At 37.5% G+C, this 21,189-nt stretch overlaps 1 protein-coding gene across 14 annotated transcripts in view; it reads left to right on the top strand.

The window, feature by feature from the left end:
* The window catches only part of PARD3 (par-3 family cell polarity regulator), a 445,891-nt gene that overhangs the window by 412,121 nt on the left and 12,581 nt on the right, over positions 1-21,189 (top strand). For all 14 annotated transcript variants that reach the window (XM_068173465.1, XM_068173476.1, XM_068173422.1 and 11 more), the window contains one exon: positions 18,718-18,838. In XM_068173465.1, coding sequence (XP_068029566.1) covers positions 18,718-18,838 — 121 coding nt within the window. The remainder of the gene's footprint in view (positions 1-18,717; positions 18,839-21,189) is intronic.

Below are 21,189 nucleotides of genomic sequence, written 5' to 3'. Positions count from 1 at the left end.
TGGATGAAGAAACTGTGGGACAGTACTGAAATACATAGTATTCTGCCCTCTTCCATGCCCATGTGAGGACATGAAGAAAGAATTTCTCTTACTTTCTTCCTCTTGCTGCTCCTATTTGAACTGCTCCAGGGTGGCAGTGGCTGTCTCACAGAGACTCACTGTGTTCCACAGGGAAACGGGCCAGATTCAGGGTGTCCTGGTGTATCTTCCACCACAGGCACTAAGAAACCATAAAGCAGGCTGGTTCCATTCATCACTGTTTGCTTCTTGGACCCTGGCTGAGGAGGTCTGACCTCAGAGCTTGTGGCAAAGCAGGAATTTGAAAGCGTGGTAGATTATTTGCTAGATATGCTTATTTGGATAAGAGGCATCATTGAGTCTTTCTAGCTGAAACTGGAATAGTTGTGATGACATTTGTTTTACTATACAAAGTGGTCGGTCTGTCTTTCATGGAACATTAAAGGGAGAAGACAATGTCAATTTTCAAAGCAGGTCTATTTGGACAGCAGTCAAATCCAAACTACTAGGAGAACAAGAAAATAAAATTGCAGCTAACTGTAAGGGACCATTGTGTTAACACTGGGAAAAAAAAGCAGTGTCTGAAATGAAATTGTGAATAGGAAGTTCTTGGATGACTGAATATCTGAATAGTTGAGCACAATGTGGGCAAATAACTTTGTGTTCCTCATGCCAAAGCCTGATTTTATTTTAAAACAGAGAGCAATAATTGTTTAAGACTTTCAGCTGTCTTCATGTGACAGGCCAGGTGTGCATATGCTCATTCATGTATGGCATTGTGCATTTCCTACATAATTGTTGAGATCATCCCATTTCTTGGATCTGTAACCCCATACTCCAGCATAATAAAAGGGGAGTCTCTCGGGGGGTGAGAGAACTGAAAGAAGTGCATTCTTCTCTTCATAAAAATAAACCTACCTAAGCTCAGTAGGGTTTCCTTAACAAGCATTATTGGGAACTGCCTGATCAGCAATACTACCCACTTACATCTGGCACTGAATTTCCCAAAGATACAGCTTTTTCATTATCTTAGGGAAATAAAAACAACTGTATGCTTATTGGGTAAATCCTGCTCCTTTAGTGCACTGTTCAGTTGTTCAATATATAATCTTTTCTGTCAGCTCTCTACACTGCAGCATCGAATGCTATGGATCTAAAAAGTAATTGCCTGAACCAGAACAACAGAGAAGTGTAACAGATACTTTCAAATGTAGCCAGTGCCTTACAGAGTAATTCAGTTTTCAATTAATACACAGCAGCAAAGTGCAGATGGACAAAAATTACTGGAATTGCACGTACTTCAGTCACCATGAAATCCAGAAGAATGCTGGCTGGCCGCAGATGAAATCTGACTTCTGCAATAAGGTGTATTAAACAGCTGCTTTCAGAAGTTGAGGGGACAATGACTTCTGATTATAGAAGGAAGCAACAGAACGCCTGCCGCTTTTCTCCCAGTTCCCTTATGGAGAAGGGAAGAATCAGGCAGAACCCATGAAAAGTGACAGCTCGTGTGAAGTCTAATCCTGCTGGTTTACCACTGAGGATAGTTTTAATTTCCAACTGCCAATAGCATTTACTGTTCTGTATATAAAATTGCCCTTAGCTGGTATTTTTGACTGCTGATGAGCTTAATTCAATTACTTCCTGGATACTCCCAGCTCCTGTTGACTGCTGGGGGCACTGGGGACACTGCAGCTGTTAAAAAGGGCTCCTCAAAACATGTAAATGGAGGGATGTGAGTACTGGTTCCCCTGCACTGCTTGAAGTCAACTTCTAGCTAGGTTGGTTACCTGGGAAACAGCTGTCAGCACAGTGGAAAGGAATCTATTTAGTGTGGTGGATAGGTGATGGTTTTCCAAAAAAAAAAAAAAAAGAGAAACAGCAAAAAACCCCACCACTGCTCCATAATTTAGGTTTTTAAGTATTTTAAGTATATTGTGAAAGAAAGAGGAGATAGGGTGTTCTTTTAAAGTTTGTTAAGAATAAATTATTCCCTGAACAGAATAGTGTGGAACTGCAGAAATGTTTAATTACTGGGAAGAGTCTTTTTATAAGGGATTTAAATTTCAGTAGTAGCTCAAATTTTGTTTCTAACAACAGTACTAAAAATAACTTTTTTTTTTGTAGTTGTCAGTTACCTTCAATTAGTATGCTGCAAAGATTCCAAAATGGAGAATAGTTTGTTAGGTTGTTGACATTTTTTATCTTCAGGATTCTTCCAGGAGCACTAGTCAGTGCTCTGCTGAAGTTAAATATTGTTGAATTTTTCAGATAGTGTTTTCTGCACCTGCAGCAGAGACAGGTTAAGAATAGCTTTTCCAAAGTGGCGAGAATTAAGAATTCCTGGCTTATGCACTGTGGTCAGATTCACTGACCCATGTCATATCTCAAAGACAAAAGCAGAAAAGACAGCGAAATGAAAATGCTGGGTGTCTTGGCACCACTTACACATTTCTGATGGCCTAATGATAGCAGCACCATCAAAGCTCAAGTTGTCACCTGTATAGTTATGCAGTTTCCCTCATTTTAGAGGGGGTTTCATGCTGCTTTTTTGGCAGAGGATAACCACATCCCTTTGAGCTATAAAATGGGTAAAAACTACATGCCTGCCTATCTTCTTTGTTCATAAGTTTTTGCTTTAGCTCTTAATATTTCATTTTGAGAAGGACTCTGAGCATCTCACCACTGATTTGTCTTCCTCACGTGAGTAAGTGTATTTCCAGACTCTCATTGCAGAGGTACTTTCTTAGGTTCCTCTTCTACCTTACCCTGATGTCCTGAAGGCTGCCTGAGGATCTGAATACTTCTTGTGTTGATACATAGTGAGTGCAGGACACCCTAGGGACAAATTTCCAGTGAAAAAGCCATTTTCCAGTGAAAAGGCATTCCTGCCTTTTTCTCTGCCCCATATCGTATGTCCCTGACTGTGGTAGAGCTCACAGAGGGATCAGGGCACTGATCTACCTGAAAGCAAGCCCATTTGAAGAAAAGAATAGAAAAGAAAGAGGAAATAACATGATTTTTCGTTCAGCTCTTTGATTTGGATAACTGTGATTTTATGAGTGCTTTGTGGCTCAAAGGTTGGGACAGGAACATTCTGCTCAGCAGAACTTCAACATCAGTTCAAAGAAAGAGTGAAACACACTGCAGTTGTCTTAAACAGTTTTGAGAATCTTAGCCTAAAAAAAATAATGTGATTATTTTATAGTAATAATCTCCCTGTCACTTCATCTGATCCTGTAGAAACCAACATGTCTGTGCCCCTACACATAGAGAAATTCTGATTTTTTTTTTCAGGACTATCTTTTGAAAAACTCCATTTAGTCTAATCACTTAGCCCATCACCTGGAAGATTATCATCTCAATTACCCATGTATCCTTGTCTAAGATCTAATATTTCTCAAGCTTCCAATATGTTACAAAAATGTATCAAATACCATTAGTTGGAAACACAACTGCTCCATAATGCTCAGTTTCCATTGCTAGTCTTGCTGATCAATATCCTTAAAACCACAATCCTTAGCTTAAGTTATATATAATTGTCCTATAGGAAAGATAGGAAGGAAAAAATATCCTGGAATCTACTTGAAGGCAACTACAGCTAGCTGAGAGCAGATGATGAGAGGAAATGATGCTAGATGAACACAGCTTGTTCCATGAGTTCATATTTTATGGTTCCAGAAATAAAAGTACTTATCCCAAACACCATGTATATGGTTTTACTTTTGGATCTTCTTTTAAGCAGTCTCATGACAGCAGCATTGTCTTGAAACAATTGCCCACCTAAAGGAACCAGCCCTAGGCTGTATCTATTCCTGCAGAAGGAGAAGCCAAATTAAGCACAAGAGGTGTCTGTGAATAAAATGACATAGCATGAAAAGGTTCCTCCTCAGAAAAGGAAAATTTCACATGGTTATAAGCATACGTTTATGTTAATTAAGGACACATCTAGAATTGGAAGACTTAAGAAATTGATATTACTCTACAGAATATATATGATCACTCTTAAGTATGTTGTGCCTGTAACTGCATATTACTATATGCTCCACACTATACTTAGCAAGTCTGTCTGTCAGAAAGCTCTAATTGCTTTATGTGTGAGAACATTAGGCTGCAATAAATTTATATACACAGCTGTTCCATTACTGTGGAACAAGTTTTATCTCCTAATAAATTGATGTTTCTTTTTAGTGTCAACTCAACCCAAAATTTACACCCAAGAAGGTGAACCTTAACATCACATAATTAGTTCAGTGACACCAGTGGTAATAGGGGGTATACACTGTGCATCTCTTAAACATATTGATGGAAAGAAGTTTTGACTTCTGTTAATTGTTTCATGAAAGCATAATTGTGATTAAGAGCAGCTTTAATTGGAAGAGGAAAAAGAATCATGACCTTTAAACATACATTGCAAATAGCATGTCTGCATTTACAAGGAGTTGCACCATAACGAGAAAAAAACTAAAAGGCTTCTTTAAAATAGAGCAGGGGGAAGAAAAGGCATTGTGGTTCTGTGTCGAGTCACATTTAGGTTAATGGAACAGAAGCTTAGACTGCCCTGGTCTTTTGATTAATATTTAATTAATCTTCTGTAGAAGACTCTGATTTGAATTAAACTGGGTACTAATAAAGGAACCAATTCACCAAGGAGTTCACATAAATTTGACCTGCCATTATGAGAATTCAAATTAAAATGGCCAAAGTTTTGTTTTCTGCTCATTTTATGCCTGGTCTATATCAAGTGCAAGTAATTTACTAGGAGTGATGTAACTGGAAAAGTGCAACAGGAATTGGTCACTAGTAATAGACCAATAGCTACAATATGACATGCCATTTGGTTTGTTTTAAGTACCATGAGCTAAAGAGTTGTATTGTTCTCTCAGTACCAGCTTTTACAGCTGGAAAAGAAGCATTTAGCTGTACACAACCAAGGGAAGTATCATTTGATTTAAAAAAATGCCCGGTTTCTGGGAGGTACTTATACTTCTACATTGTCTCTTAATCAGAGTGGCATCAAAAATGATGCAAATGAAGTCAAGCACCCCAAGTTCTGTGACTTACTTGACCTCCCTTCCCATGTGTGTAGGGGTGGCTGAAGTAAGTTTTGCCTACTGTGAAGACAAGGAGGAGTTGAACTGTCTAATGAAGGATTCTCCTTTTTATCAATCATGATGGATTGTAAAAAGCATCTACTCAACTTCAACATAGGAAAAATGAGTTTGTAGTTACCTCACTCATAGTTTTTTTCTGCCAGCTCTTTTCATAGTCAGGGTAGATACCATCACCATCTTGTATGCTAGTCAGCTCCTGACCTAGTGAGCAACTTTGACGTGACCATCTCCATTAGTTTGGATGACACCTGAATCCCACAGAATTTCTTCAAGTCTCATTACCAAGGTCTCATTCAGGTACTCTGACTTCAGCAGCCTGCTCTAATATCTAATTCATCTGGTTTTAGGTGTCTCCAGGGTAGTCCTGTATAGCTTGGCTCCTTTTGCAGTCAGTTGGTCACTGAGCTGAGCCCTCACTGCATGCATTTGTTCTGGGGAAAAGGAACATTTCACGAATGTGTGTGTGCCTCCATTGTGCAAGAGCAAATCTGTTCTTAAACTGTGAAATCTTTGGCTAAGGTCTGGTTGTAGGCAGTCTGTGCAGTGTCTGCTGCAGATAGGGATCCTGCTATTTGAGTAATGCTTAATGATGCAGAAATCTGGCAAAAATAATACTAAAAAGTAAATAGCAAAAGTGCAGCAAAATCAGATCTTTGCAGGTCCTCCTTACTAAGGATATTTATCATTCTTTCCTTACATAGACTCTAATTCCTGGTTTTGGTTTCCCTGGAAAGCACATTACTGTGCAGCTCAAATGGGAAAATTCGTGGGAACTGAGCTTAATCTTAGCTAGCAGCATAGCAACATGAACTGCTCTCTGGAAGCTATGTCTTGCCTTAGTTCTTTTTGAAAATTCCAGTAGATACTCATGGAGTTTCTCTTACCATTTTTATGGGAGAAGTAAAGAAGACTGGAGCTTACACAAATGATGTACAATGTCTGGTACTGCTTCCCTCTTTACAGGATCATGGCAGTCACACATGAAAAAAAAAATAGTGGGACCAGTTACAATATAACCCTTGAATTACAAAGTCAGTACTACATTATGAGCTTATTTCCAAGATTAATCTTAAATACCAGTGCAGTTTTGTGCCGATGTTTCATTAGTCTGTCATTTAACAGCTCATTGCATTAATAAGCCTCATTGTATTGAAAAAGATTTTTAAGAAATTAATTGCAATTCTTATTTTTTAAGATAATTGAAGAAGCTACACTGAGTTTTAAAACTGAGGTAGAAAAAATGTAGTAGAAAAAATAATTTTAATACCTTTTAAAAATAAATGTATTTGTTAAAATGACATAGTCTTGTATATGTGCCTCTCAGACATTTCAGCCTACTAGGATTTGCCTAGTAAAGAACGGTCGATGCCAGTAGAAACAAGTCTACAATTTGCATTAAATGGAACTGGCTGTGCAGTATTGCTTACAGTAATAGCTTCAGTTACTTGCTTATAATATTTCATCTTGTCTTCTGAGAGCATAAAAGAGGATTTTGTAGACATGTGTCAAATTCTTCAGGTCAGTTGGGTTCATAGTTATGTAGGCTCACAGTTCTGTAGTTTAATTTTCTTCTGCTGGCAGAAGTTCTGCTCCGCTGGAAATTCCCAAAGGAAACTCTTAAAAAAGATGTGGATAGTGTTGGAATGTCAGGGTACAATTTAGCCTTCTGTCACTTGTTTAATAATTACACATTTTCTAGTGTTGTAACAACTAATTTCTCTTATTGGAGAGTGGTTGTATATGAACTATATGTGGCCTGATTAGCTATTTCCCTGGAATATAAATTGTTGCCATCAGTTGTTTGAAAAACTGTTTTTATCTCAATGCTATTCTGTCATCCCATCAATGCCTTCAGAGTCTTAATCCTGAAATAAGAGAGGAAGGAAGGAAAATATCTTAAATAATGAGTTGCAATGGCAATTTTTTTTTTGTTTTGTGGGGTTGCTTTTCATAGATATTTGTTTACTGCATAGATCAAATGCTTAGTGTGTCCTTTGACAAGTGCAGTCCATTAAATGCTTTATTCATGAACTGGGATCAAGGGATTGTCTCAGTTCTAGCCTGCTCTCTGAAATAAGATAATACAAGCAATTTATGTTAAGTATTATGGTTTAGGAGAGTGCAGGGAAAAGAAAAAGTTCTTTAATCTCTTTGATCAGATTTGAATGGCAGTAAAATCTTATGCATTAATGCTTAAAATTTGAGATTTTATCAGCAATCATTTCAGTAAGTAGAACTTGAGCTGCTGTGCTGAATAAATATACTTCTCAGTACATGTAATGTGTTGATTTCCCTGGAGTTGCTCTGTAATTCATTGTAGAGAAAGAATGAAGAAATAGTAAATAACAAAAAGAAGAAACTGAGTGATATAGCTGTAAGTGGACATGTTCCAATTGGTGTGATGTGCATCTTTCTGGCAGCCAGGGAGAGCTTACCAGAAAATTTCTATAGCAAATTGTTTCAGAATTATTCCCTGAATTTCATACTGGTAATAAGAAGCTTAGAGCTGAAAATTATTCATTATTTCTTCCCCCAAAACCTTGGTCAGATCTTCTCATGTCCATAAATTCTGAAAGCTCTGTTGGATTCAGTGGGTCTAGACAGTGGGTTTGCAGTGGGTTTGCAGTAGCTAAAGCTCAAGGCCAGAGATGATTTTAGAGCTCTGTACAGGAACTGGCATTACTGTTCTTTAGTTAGAATCACATATGTAGCAATTTCCATTTCAGCAAAGCTCACAAATTAGAACTCTCACTTTTTTAATAGCATTCAGGAAATATTTCTGGTTTCTATACAGGGACCCATGAAGCGAGTGCACGTCAGACGCTCCAACGGCAGCAGAAGGTTCTGGTTTACAGCAGCGTTTTTGCTGCTGGGCCTCCTGCCTCAAGTGTCTGAAATAGAATTACAGTACAATTTATTATATTATTATCATGCTGTAGAAGAAAAGGCATTTTCATGTTTTATGATCTGAGGCCCTGTGCTGTGTAACTAGTCTGTTACATTTTGGGGTATCTGGCCAGTGCAATTTTGAGCAGCAGTAGTGTGTGCTGCACAGTCTTGTTTGATATCTGCAGAACTTTTTTTTGGTACTTGCCACTTGGACTGAAATCTTTCTGATTAAAGATGTCAGAAAAAAGCAGTATCTTAGAAATCCAACTAGGTAATGATGACAAAATAAAGTGATATAAGTTTGGATATATTTTTAACAGGATGTCAAAACACATTGTCATCAAAATCCCCAGAGACACCATTATGGTGTCAAAATGAAACGTTATCAACCTAAGACTACAAGAATAACAACGAGAAATAATACTATTGTAACTTTGTGCTGCCAATATCATGCAAAATAAATTTGATGTGCTAAGTGGAATTACTTACTATGTGTGTTTCATTTCTTCCTGTTTACTAAAAAGTATATGGCAATTATATTACCCAAGAAAACCTTATACTATTTGCATAGCATTTACTGAAGTAATATAAAAATTGAGATACAAATTAGTCATACTGATGAGACCTTGACCACAAAAACTGTTGTGTTGCAGTCCTTGGCTTATCTCAGGCATGCCTATACACTTCTATATGCTTCAGAAACTAAGGAATTTAAGGCTTTTTTTTCATAAAAGAGAATTACAAACAGTAGCATAATCTACTCTGTAAAGAAACCTTAAAATTATACTAAAGTAAATGAGATCTGTTTATTGTATGAACTTTATACAGAGCTTTAATAAAGGCTCCTGCCCATATGTGGGTATGTGAATGCAAACACAGAGAGGCTGAGCAACTTGATCGTGTTCTAATGAGTTTTTCTGCCAAAAGATTAAAGTGTTATACTGCTATGCCAGTTGACCATCACATCCTACCAGGCATTCCTAGTACCAGATTTCTTAGAATGATTCATTTTCTACATACCTTGAGCACAATTTAGTCATCTAGAGTGGATTCATCTGCCCTAATATAATTGTCTAAAACAATCCTGATCTTGTCCCTCTACTCTTCTTTGTCAATGAAAAAAGTAATGAGCTCTTGAGAGTAATAATTGCATCCAAAGACAAGTACTGTGATTGCCCTCTAGAATAACTTATTTCTCTGTATTTCCCATAGAAAGGGTCCAGGTGAGTAGTTTGAATTACATACTTGCCTTTTAAATTATTACATTGGTTGCAAAATATTGCATTCTTACCTTCTCCTGGTAAATAAATTACCTTTACTATGGCCTTTATCAGGCTAATTGTCTTGGCAAAATATTGAAGTGGTGTTACAAATAAATGTTGTATTTTGTCTGCAGTATGAGAGATACATGCTTTTGGGTTTCTGAAATCTGCACTTGGGTTGAGACTAAACAGCCCAATGGCAGGAAATATTAGAATTCAGGATTTCTAATCCAGTGTTTCAAAGCATAGCAAGACCCTCAGCAATTTCTGGGCACCCTGCACAATACATCTGAAAATGAATTCCTGAGGAAAAGGCATATTTAGCATTTCCAAGAGGGAAAATAAGTGAAATAACTTGAAAATATCTCAAGTAGTAAAAGTTGAGTTCCACCTAAATCACTACATAACCAAGTGAGTTTTTGAATAAAAGGTAATTGCTAGTTTTTTCTGTCCTTATCTGGAATTGATTTTTTTTAATACAACTGTAATTTCACAGCAATTTATAGTTTTAAAGTCAATCAAGACAGTGTGGTGGTAAACCATGATTAAAACATCTATTTACTAAAATCTTCATTTTTAAAGTACAATGCTGAAATGATTTATCCAGAAATCATTTGTTTTGCAAGGTATAATACTGAGATTTGTTTCTACTCTCCACATGCATATAATATTTAATTAAAAAATCTTAATTAGTTTTTATGCTAATCAGTGTAAATCTTAGTGATAAACTTCATAAGAACGCAACAGTCGGGCGAATTTAGGCATCAATTCAAGTAATCAATCTTAGCTTTGATTTTATTTTTTTCTTGGTTGATTCATATTGTGTGCACAGGCACTGAATGATGAAATGCTTAACAGTAAGTTCTGATATGAAGTTTAATTTACAGATTGCAAGTTATCTAGTTTGAAAAATAAAACAATGATCCCACAATTTTCTGTGTTTTATACAGAGTTTCTAATCTACTCCTATCAAAGGGAATCTCCTCAACTTTCACCCAGATTTGGTATCTTTAGGCCAAGTCATTTTTGTTTGTTTCTTTGTTTTAATGGAAAATTTCTCATTCTGCAGTTTGAAATTAACCTATAGTGAAAGTAAGATATAATGTAAAATCAATCAAAATATTATTTGAGGATTTATAAGGCAATAGCCCCTCTGTCAAAGTACAGAAATAATTACACTATAATTATGTTAGACGCTGGTAAGGACAGGGGAAGATGTGAACTTGGTGTAAGGTGGTTTTTTTTTTAATGTTCAGGCATTTTAAAGAGATGTCTTAGTCCACAGATCAGTGTTTGTCTAGCAGTGTATTGCTTAATACTGTAGTTTCACGAATACTTTAAAACAAGATGTCGTTTTTATTAAGGGTAAGTGTTTACAAGAGTCAAAAACATTCTATTTTGTTTTGTTAGTTGCAACACCCTGGTACCTGTTTACTAAGTGTTTTCTCTAATTAAAGAGAAATAAACAACATAAAATATTTTTTGGGTTTCCAGTATTGCTTATGTCAATGCATTAAGCAAGATCTAAATGCTTTTAAAGTGAGGTTTTTCATTGAAACAGAGCTAAATTTCACCTTTTACACTATATTTTTCAATGGTGCATTATTTAAATAAACCTTTTCTTCCAAATCTGTTTTCAGATTTGGAAATTTGAAAAATATGAATAGTTTGAATAATTTGAATATTTTTAATAGGTTTGTCCTTCAAATGGTGCAGTCAGGGTTTATTTTTTTTTCTATTTTTCAATGTTTCAATCATTGAAAAATGTTTCAATCAATTTTTTTCAATTTTTCAATCATTGCTGGCTAGAGTTGGGCTCTGAAGCAGATTTTAGAGCGTAGAGCACGGTGTCAGCACAGAGTGGTGAGTGGTGTAAGATGTGCTGGAGGGAGCTGGGCTGTTCCTACGTCACAACATTCACACCTCACAGGTGGTGCTGGCCATGAACAGATGTTCCTTTTTGCAAATCCTGCTGTGCTTTAGGAAGTGACTGCTCCCTAGCTGCTTCTGCTGCCCCTCTGCTGAAGGCTTCTGCCCCCGTGTCTCATCCTGAGAGATCAGAGGGAGCTCTCTCTGAACAGCTTCTAGCAAAGCAGCTGGATTAGCTTAAATGGAAACAAAGGCTGACATGGCCTGAAGCCTGCTAGGGATCTTCTGGATGATCCCTTCTGCTGGCACAGGAATGGCCAGCTAGGTCCAGGAGGGGATTTCTTCTCTGTGGTCTTTGTTAAATGCCTTTGTATTGCTGTGCCAGGCAACTCTCACATTGGCACAGAGAAGCCTGTGATGTCTAATTGTGGGTGTTCATCAGACCCAACAGCGCTGGAGCCATCACTGTCTGTTCCCATTAGGATAGGAAGATTCTTAGGTCAGAGCCCATTTCTCACCACCTGACTTTGAAGTAATTTTGTAATTTATTTGGAATCAAAACTGCATATTTCTCCCTTGTTTGATCACTAGTATTTTTTTTTGTTTTCTTTTTTTCATAATTTATTAAGTCTTTCCATGTGGATTTCTGCTATTTCTTTAACATTGTTATAAGAAATTCACTATGAGATGTCTTGTGTTTTCTTTTAGGTTTTGTGGCATTCTCTTTTTTCTTTTCATTTTGATTTTTTTTTTCTAACTCAGAAAGTGCAATACCCTATGAGAACAGCTGTAACAAGTTGTGTGTGGCTGAAAATTGGCTTGGCTTATATCTGCAGAATCTAACAGCTCTAAAGTAAGGCTTAGACTGTGTGATAACCCAGTAGCTGAGTATCTGTTTTCAGATGTTTATAGCAAGCTCCTAAAATCTCTGCTTTTCCTTTTAGTAGAAGAATTCCACTGAAAAGTAAGACTGGGTTTCAGTCTCCGGTATGCAGGCTCTGACAGGCTAATAAGGAAGAGTGATGGTGGCAATAAAAAGGGTCTTGGGTGCATTCTTCGTATTTCACTGGCTGTAAAATGATGGCCCTGCTACAGAAGGGCCACAGAGGGACTCAAAGTGAAATCTAGTCTGGAAAGTTTGAAGAGACTGTTGTGGTGAAGTGACCTCCCCATCAGCCCCACCTCTCCACGTTGTTTATGGCCATCACATCAGAAGCAAGTGCTGAATTTTGAGCACTTGAGGTTACCTTTTTAATCTGGAGAAGAGAGGTGTATCTTCTTAATTTTGAATTATTTCCTCTTTATTCAGTGAATTTTATTCACTGAAGAAGAAAGTGAGTGCGTTTGGAGACTTATGTACTTCATGGTATTGCAGCTGATGAACTTCCACTGTGAAGGTAAACTGGAATGACACTAAAATTCCCAATGAGCTGATTTCCCATGCATACATATTGACATAAATCCTGAAGTTTAAATCCTGTTTTGATGGAAATACTATGCTGAAGTGTATACGTATGTCTAAAGGTAACATGCTATGTCTTGCCTGTCACATTAAGCCAATCCCTGAATTTAGCTGCCTTTAAAATCTGCAGACTTTAAAGGATATATAATGCTCGGTGTTCATTTAGCAAATACAAAATGGCAAAAGAGGATGAGTTTTATAACTGTGCGAACAGTAGAAATAAGCCAAAATTGAAAGAGATCTGGGGGAAAAAAATTCTGGTAGAATGTATATCCTTCAGCATGCAAGAAGCTGCCCTTGTTAGAAACTAACTTTGCATGCATAATTAATTTGAGCTGCACATTTCGTTTCTTACAACTAGAAGAGAAATTTAATTCAGGTGTTTGGTGAACATATGGGGGATTTACTGTGAATTTATGACCTGTGGTTTGAGTGTAAAAACCCAAGATACTAGCTGATAAAACTTAATGAAGCTTGTGCAGAGAAACTATTTTTATTTGCAGTTTTGTAATTCATACATTTTTTTGTTTTTAACACCTCTCCCCTACCTTTTTATGCCTTATTTCCAATAAATTCTTTGACAGTTAAGAAAAACAAAAATAGTGTGGAATAAGGCTTTTTATGCCTCTTTCCAGGTTACAACCACAATACATTTGTAGTCTAACAAATTTGATCTCTTGCTCAGCTAACTTTTTTTCCTCAGATGACTGTAGCAATTCTGTAATCATGTAACAGCTCTTTTATAAGGCACTGTCCATGGTTGCTCCTGTTTGTGTACCATGTCTGTATATGTTAATATCCATGTGTTCATGAAAAATCTATTCCCTGATGTCTCAGAAAAGGACCATATGTAGGGCACGATGGAAGGAGAAGACCAGCCAAACTGGTTACATTAACTTTAGCCTGAGGAGTGGTATTTAGATGTCAAAAAATAAACCACAGAACAGAATAGGAAAAGACCAACCTGCTCTGGCAAGCTGGTGGCAGGAAGGAGATGGTAGAAACTGTGCTGCTGCTCAGCCCTCACTGCCCTGCACTGTGTGGGCACAGTCTTCTGTGTCACTGATGATTAACAAATCTGCTTCAAGTGAGCAAACCAGCAGGCTGTGCATTGGGACGTGGTGGTAACTTTAAGGCTGGTAAAGGGCACACTTTCATTTTATTTTATGCCCATGACTTTTTGAAATAACCTGACAGTTTCTGCTTATTCACCCTCAAGGGCCATCTGAAACAGACAAATCCATCTGCTTGGGATTAAGCACTGTGGAGAGAGGGTGCTCAAGTTCCAGTAAATGTAGCAGGAGTTTTTATATTACATTATCACCACTCTGCTTTCTGTTGGGCTGTTTTCATCCTGCTCAAGTGATGAAGAAAGGGGCCAATTTTGTAGGCATTCAGTTAGTCCTGTACTTTGGTAAGGATTTGTGCCACCAACTGTGGTGTGACCACATTGTCAATCCTCAGTGTGATGGAAATAAATTTGTATCCTGCTCCTCTCTGTGTTTAAACAGAGGTAGATACAAATTCAGACCTTAATTTTAATATGACACAGGTAATCTCTTCAAATGAAAAGGAGTTTATATCATACAAATGGGTGATAGCTATTTGCCAGCTTGAAGCAAATAAGAACCCATCTGTGTTTTATTACTGCTATCCCGAGATCTAAGCAGCCAGTCAGGCCAGCGAGGCCCCGGCAGCTCAACTGTGTGATAGAAGATTTCAAGGTGTAAAGAACACTGTTTGTTTACTAACCTTTTGGTTATTCTAGTCAAGTTGCAACTGCCTGGTGGTGTTGTTAAGACCCTTTTCCTTGCTTTTTCAGGCCAATAAATTTTTTTCCCAAAGCTTCAGTCGTCCCTGTTCAGTGGCATGTTTGTATCTAGTTTATCACATTGAAAATCTGACTGTTTTGAAAGGAATACAGCTCTGCACATCACTGCATGACATCACACTGAGACATTGCTTAATGATCTGATACCCTGATGGCCATTGCTGCAACTGCTTGTTCCTGGAAATATATGACAGCCCTGGCCTATCTAAGTCTTGCTTACCGTTGCATTTTTAGTCTGTGCTGCTGGTGGTGTGTTTTGAAGCAGCACTCAAAAAACAACTGATTGTGAAATGTGCCATCTGCAGATGGAAGGCAATGGGGTGCCAAGTAGAGCTCTGATACAAGAAAGCACAGATGCTTTGCAACCCGAGTGAACTTTGGCCCTAAAAGCCTTTCCTTGAATTTTATTTATTTTAAGAACATTTAATATTGAGAGCACTTTGATAGAAGAGCATCACTGGTATCTGATGCTAGAAGGTGCTAATTGTCTTCTGTAAATTCACAGCCACCCTGTTATTAAGTAGGCATAAGGGAAGGCTGTCTGGGCAAGCTGTGGTTACTGTAGAGATTTGTAATTCCAGTTTTGCTAAAAATTTTAAAGCTACTATAGGTTAAATCTTCAATAAACTTTGGATGGATTTCAAGGTAAATGAAATAGACTATTCCTGCTAATAGTGCTGAATTCTTTGAGGGGGATCTGCCTTCAGCCTTTCAGTACATTTGAATGAAGGACTCAAACAAAACATGGCACATTTGATTGAACTTTTGAGGACTTGCCCCATACACCCACAATGGGAATTTAAGCAGCAAGAACACCTGCAGCCTGCATCCTAGTAGTCTATTGATATGACCCTATCTTTCTTGGGTCAATTCATCCAATAAGTCAAAATTTATTTTGCTTTAGACTGGCTAAGAACACTTCACATGGATTAAGATTTGTTTAGCTCTGCCCCAAGGGATAATGATGTGACTTACATAAAGATTTTTAGATAAAGCAGAACATCTCAGGATCTGAAAAGGAATAAAGTTAGGTTTGCGCTGTTGACTCCAAAATTTTATTGGTGACAGTTTCCCCTTGTGATTATGATTTTTACATTTTCCTCCTTCTAGAAGTACTAATTGGGAGTTGAAAGAGATACCAAGTGGGTGTACCAAGTGTTCCCTGAGTGCAGAGTTAGTGCAGTGGGAGACATCAAAACCAGCAAAAAAGCACTGATAAGAGTAACTGGATGAAGAAAGGCACGAAAAGAAAGAGGTGACAGCATGGCAGGCCAGGACAGAGATGTGCAAGCCCTCAGTGGTGAGAAGATTGAGGCAACTATAGTTTAACCTATAGAATCAGAACAAGGTTGAAATGAAAATGGAAACCAAAGGTGGCGAATCTAAGATATTGTCTAAGCCCTCGAATAATCTTTCAAGAAATGTATCTTAGTGCCTCCTTAGCTGTCTGCCTTTTCCTCTTCTAAATAAAAATATTTTTTTTATTATTATTATTAACCCACTGACTTGATCTGATTTTCTGTTTCTTGGAGACTTTTTGAGCTTGAAGAAATTTGTGGAGATACAGAAATGCCTTTTTCTAATTTTGCTCTTTTTTCTTCTGTGAAACAGTTCTTTTTTATAATTCACTTATTTTGCAGTTTTCTAAATCTGAGTCATGTCCCTTGCTTTTCAGATAAAATAGAAATACTGTTAAAAGATTTATCTTCTCTGCCATTATCAAATCTTTAATAAGTTTGAATAAGTTTTCTTAAATCAGCTTGGCTTCTTTTTTCTTTTCATTTTTTATAAGGGTTTTTTGGCATTAAAATAAGTTCTTAGGTCTGGAGACAAGTTGATCATAAATCCCAGGATCCTCCTTGTCCTTTGTTACTCGTCTCTGCAGTGTAGAGAGTGTCAAGTTCATGCATTTGCTGTTTGGGAAAAGGGACATTTTGGCTTCATGGCATGGACACTATGCATTTATTTTATTGCTATTCCTCTGATAAGGTAATTGTTTTAATGAATAACTATCACAAAAGGTGCAGAAGCCCTCAGATCTGTAATAACCCTTCCAGAAGCCCATTCTGGGGCTGGTGCAGTGCACCCTGTATAATGCACAAGGTGTAGTGCAATACTTTTGGGGTTTACCTTCTGTTTGCCATTGGATAAGCTGCTTCAGTGTCACTTTTGCACTATGAGCCCGAAAATCTGAAACAACATTGATTACAGAACTGTGATTATTTACCCCTCATCTTGACTACTACAAGGTGTCTGTGGATGGCATTTTTCTATCAATTTTTGCACAGAAATTCAATGACTTTTTCAAACATAAATTCTTATGCCTGAAATTTTAATTTTTACTATATTTTTGCTTTTTAAAGTGCAATTTATCATGTAGGAATCATTTGTCTGTGTAGAAAGCAGTGGACTACTTGTTTGTTGGATTAACAAAGCCAGTTTTAAAAATCAACGGACCATTTAAAAGTGTCTTGTCTTATATTGGATTGTGATGAATCCCTTTAAAATGTGAAGTGTATAGCAATGCATGGGAAAAAAACAAGTGGTTGTATAGCAAGGCTGGGCAGAATTTGACAATAAAGAATAAATTTACATAAAATAAAACTGTGAGTGGAGATAAGCTGTTTCACAAAATGAAGTTGAATTAAGGAAATAAAATTAGGAACACACCTACAATGGAGTGGAAATCTTGAAAATACCAGTGTTTCATTTCCACATGTTCTAAATTAAGCTTTCTTTTACTTGTACTTTTCAAAATGGTAATTTGCACATAGAAATTGACTTACCCTACAAATAAAGCATTTCCTAAAGCTCCCATTTGGGTTTAAAAAAAGCATGAAAGAAAACACTTCTCTAAATTCCTTCCTTTTCTTTGCCTTTGGTTTCAAATAAATTTTAAAAATAAATCAACCTAAACCACTTCAAAAATTAGCCTTTGCCAGAACAATACTAATTTTTCTGTCTGGCCAACCAAGCACTGATAAACTCTATTTACTGGCACTGAAAAGAGTGGGAGGTAATGTCTCAAACATCTACAACCTCCAATCACCTTCACCTACCAGTCCCAAAAGACATGGAAAACAGTCACAAATGGACTCTGGAATTGTCTCTTTTCATATGAAAGAAGACACAGGATATAAATTCACTGTGTTTTATTGTATCCTGTGTCTAAGAAAGGAAATCTATGGAATTGCTTTCCGTTGTCTCTCTGCAGATTTCTCTTTTGAAACAAAGTAATAGCTGTCCATTCTTCATCAGCTCTTTTGAAGTAAACAATGAAATGCAGGGCACAAGAAGCCCACAAGAATAGATTAAAATGCTTCTGGTTAGTCTTGATATAGCATATTTGTTTGTCAGGCTTTCTGTGGTTCCCACATTAACATGTTTGAAAGAGGGGGGTTGTAGGGTCAGGTAGGAGCTGCACAGCTGGAAAAATGTCAACAAGATTAATAAATACCCACTTTCCCCCTTCTCCATGAAATAAGCCATTCCTGTGCATATTTCATTATGGTTTCATGTACACCTGCGCTGTTGAGCGTGGATTACTGGGCATTGTGGAAAAATTGATGGTTTTGAAGGATTGAAGGTTCTGAGTGTGCTGGTTTCTATCAGTACCTCTGGGACTGAGCCCTCCCCAGCCACCAGTGTCTGTAGGGCCAAGTGAAGTCAGCTCTCATCTGCTGCCCAGATCCATTCCTGCCCATGGCCCTGTCAAATGGATGGCTTTTTACTGGCCCCCAAGCCTTTTAATGCTTTCAGACTGATCAATTTAAAAGACTTGTTAAAAACAGAACTAAGGGATGACAGGCTCTTATTGATTGGGGAAAATAACCAAATTTTATATAGGTAGAGCCTCCAGACAATGTAATTAATTTGATGTGAATAGAGATCGGATAGTACTACAGTTGATTGATCGGGGAAAAGTATCTTTCTTGTTTATTCAGTAACAGAGATCGTTAGGACTTTTAATTTCTCTTTATGTTAAGTCTGACACTACTATATCTATTCTTCATTCTCTAGGAGTGACATGTACTGAAAAGGTGCCAACAATTTATGATAATTTTTAGAAATATTTTTATTTTTCTTGTCCTTGCAACATGTGAAATTTCTTTATAACACCAACAGCATTAATAATCTTTAAAAAACTTAAAGATCTTTGGACTAAATGCTTGTAAATTATTTTCATGTCTCTAGTCCTGCACTGCAGTAGCAGTCCCAGACACAGGTGGCAGTTCCCAAGTATATTGATCCTTTCCATCCTTCCTGTTTTAGCAACAGATCGACCCCCAACAATCACGACCGGATACAGCGCCTGCGACAGGAGTTCCAGCAGGCAAAGCAAGACGAGGACGTGGAGGACAGGAGACGCACTTACAGTTTTGAGCAGCCGTGGGTGAGTGTGCAGGACCTGCCAGAGATGGGAAGCTTGGCTGGCTCCTGCTGTTCCTGGGTGGGTTGGGAGCAGACCAAAAGGGAGGCAGGGTACTCTGCCTCTACACTTGTGCCCTTGCTGTGATCCCCATTTTTGGTTTATTGATGTTTACTTCAGTTCTAAACTTCTTCAGCCATCTGTCATGGGTGCAGACAGCATCATTTGCTCTGTGGTTAGACCCTTGACTCTGGGAGTTACTGCTTGGATTAGTATCAAAGGCAGTATCTATTGATCTGAAATTTTCTAGGAAAACCAGAATAAAATACATACTAACAATAAAAAATGGAAGATGTAACCTTGTAAATGCTATTTTCTCTGAACCCATATCACTGTGTTTAGTTATTTTCATAAAATAACATATGTCTTTTCACAGTAAAAGAGAGACATGCCTGCTTTACAATAGTACCACTCTGACACTTACATTAGCTGAGACAAGTCTGTATTGAGATACATGTCCTAACTGATCTTTTAAACCCTATTCAAACTGATCCAGTAATGTGATACAATTATTTAAATACATGTGTTTATCTTGATTAACATAATTGAATGAATTAGTGCTGCTTTTTAATTAATTACATGTCCTAAATTAGGATCCTTTAAATATGAGGCAAAAACTGTAATTTTTGCCTGAAAATTCCATTATAAAGACAGTGAACAACTTGTTTGTGTTCCCAAAAAAGTGGGAACTGTGTGATGACAACAGCAGAATCTCTCAGCTTCCTCTGAAGCAGGTGAGGGTGGTGAGTTATTATGGCTCAGCAGTGCCATGTACACAAGGCCAAGGTGAGAATAGCCAAAGGGCCACCATGTCTGTGTATGAAGTCACTGAGAACAATATCAGGATATAGGCTTCTCTTTTCTTGTATTGGAAAACATCGAACTTCCTCTGAAATTGAATAAATAATATAACTTTTTTTAATGAGCAAATGCTTTCAGTTTGAGGTGGGGAAGACAATGTGCTAGCTCATCACAGGGATACTTTGCCTGTTTGGGGTAGATTGGGGCTGGGTGTAGTTGATACCTTTTGTTACCCATATCAGCGACTGTTTGGTTTCCAAATGAGAGATTTCAGCAACATTCTTGGGAAACTGTCTATGAGAAAAGCTTGCACTCTTGAAGACTTGGGAACTTAACTACTGAAGGTCATGGGCCAAATTGTTGTATATCTAAATGCCATAGCAACTTCAGACAGTCAACTTGGCTTTTATTATACATTCTTGTAATGAACGAGAAGGGAATTATTTGGATGACAGACTGATTACCTTAGGAATGGAATAATTTCCTAAATTCTGGGTCAGAACATTGACCTTTCTATTTTCTCTTATTCAAACAAATGATATCTCTCTGTTTACTCCCCTTCTACAGATCATGCAAATGAGCTCAAAGTGACTAATTCAGCTTAATGTATTAATCTTAGTTCTGAAGCTTATTGTTGCTTTTGTAGGAGCTGCTCTGTTGTTAAATACATAGGTGACCAAATGTTTTATTTTAGATAAGTACTTTAAAAAAAAAAGTTGCCCATAGTCTATTGACTTATAATTTTATTTTTCCATCGTGTACTCCAGCCTTTCATGATCACAATGCTTGGAAAGGATAAAGCAATGATCTCATCCATTTCAGCACTTCACAGTCATTCCAGTTTTAAAGAGCTATAACCCTCTTTTTTAAGGAGTGTGTTGTACTACTTTAACATGTTAGTCTAAAATGATGGGCTTTCTTAAGACAACCTCTCAAAACAGATCCAGATGTGTTATTAAATACCAATGACACCAAAAAAATGCAGAATTGGTTTATAATGCACATGTAGGAAAATACTTAGATACATTCATCAGTGTCTTTTCAGTCTTCTCCATCTGTGAGGTGTTGGTTCCAAACCACAGCAGTGCAAAGTGCAACTGTACGTGGGCCATTGTTGAAAAGAGTGCTTTCAGCTGAGGAGATGGGTTGTGCAGCCTACATAAACAAAAGGCTTTACATACAGAGGAGCCTCTGAGCCTCAGGACAGCAGCCAACTCTGACCTGGTTTGGACAGAAAGAGAGGAAAAACCCATCCTTGGAGAAGTGTGTGCTACGAGGTGATAAGTAGTTTGCATTTCTCATTACCAAGCTGATGGGATGGTTGAGGATAGGGAATGAAGTGCTGATGTGGTGGGGGACTGTTGGTTACTTTAAGGAAGTATAAATGAACACAGAGTTTGCACTGGAAGTAATGGATGCTGATGGAAATCTGGCAGCTCCGAGGATATTCAGAGGAGCTCATTGCCTCAGGAACCCACTAATATGTTATAAAAATGGCCCTGTAAACCTCACCA

This window comes from Anomalospiza imberbis, chromosome 1 (assembly GCF_031753505.1).
Source record: "Anomalospiza imberbis isolate Cuckoo-Finch-1a 21T00152 chromosome 1, ASM3175350v1, whole genome shotgun sequence".
Taxonomy (NCBI): domain Eukaryota; kingdom Metazoa; phylum Chordata; class Aves; order Passeriformes; family Viduidae; genus Anomalospiza; species Anomalospiza imberbis.
The sequence above is the reverse complement of the archived record's forward strand: the minus strand, read 5'-3'. Positions and strand labels throughout refer to the sequence as shown.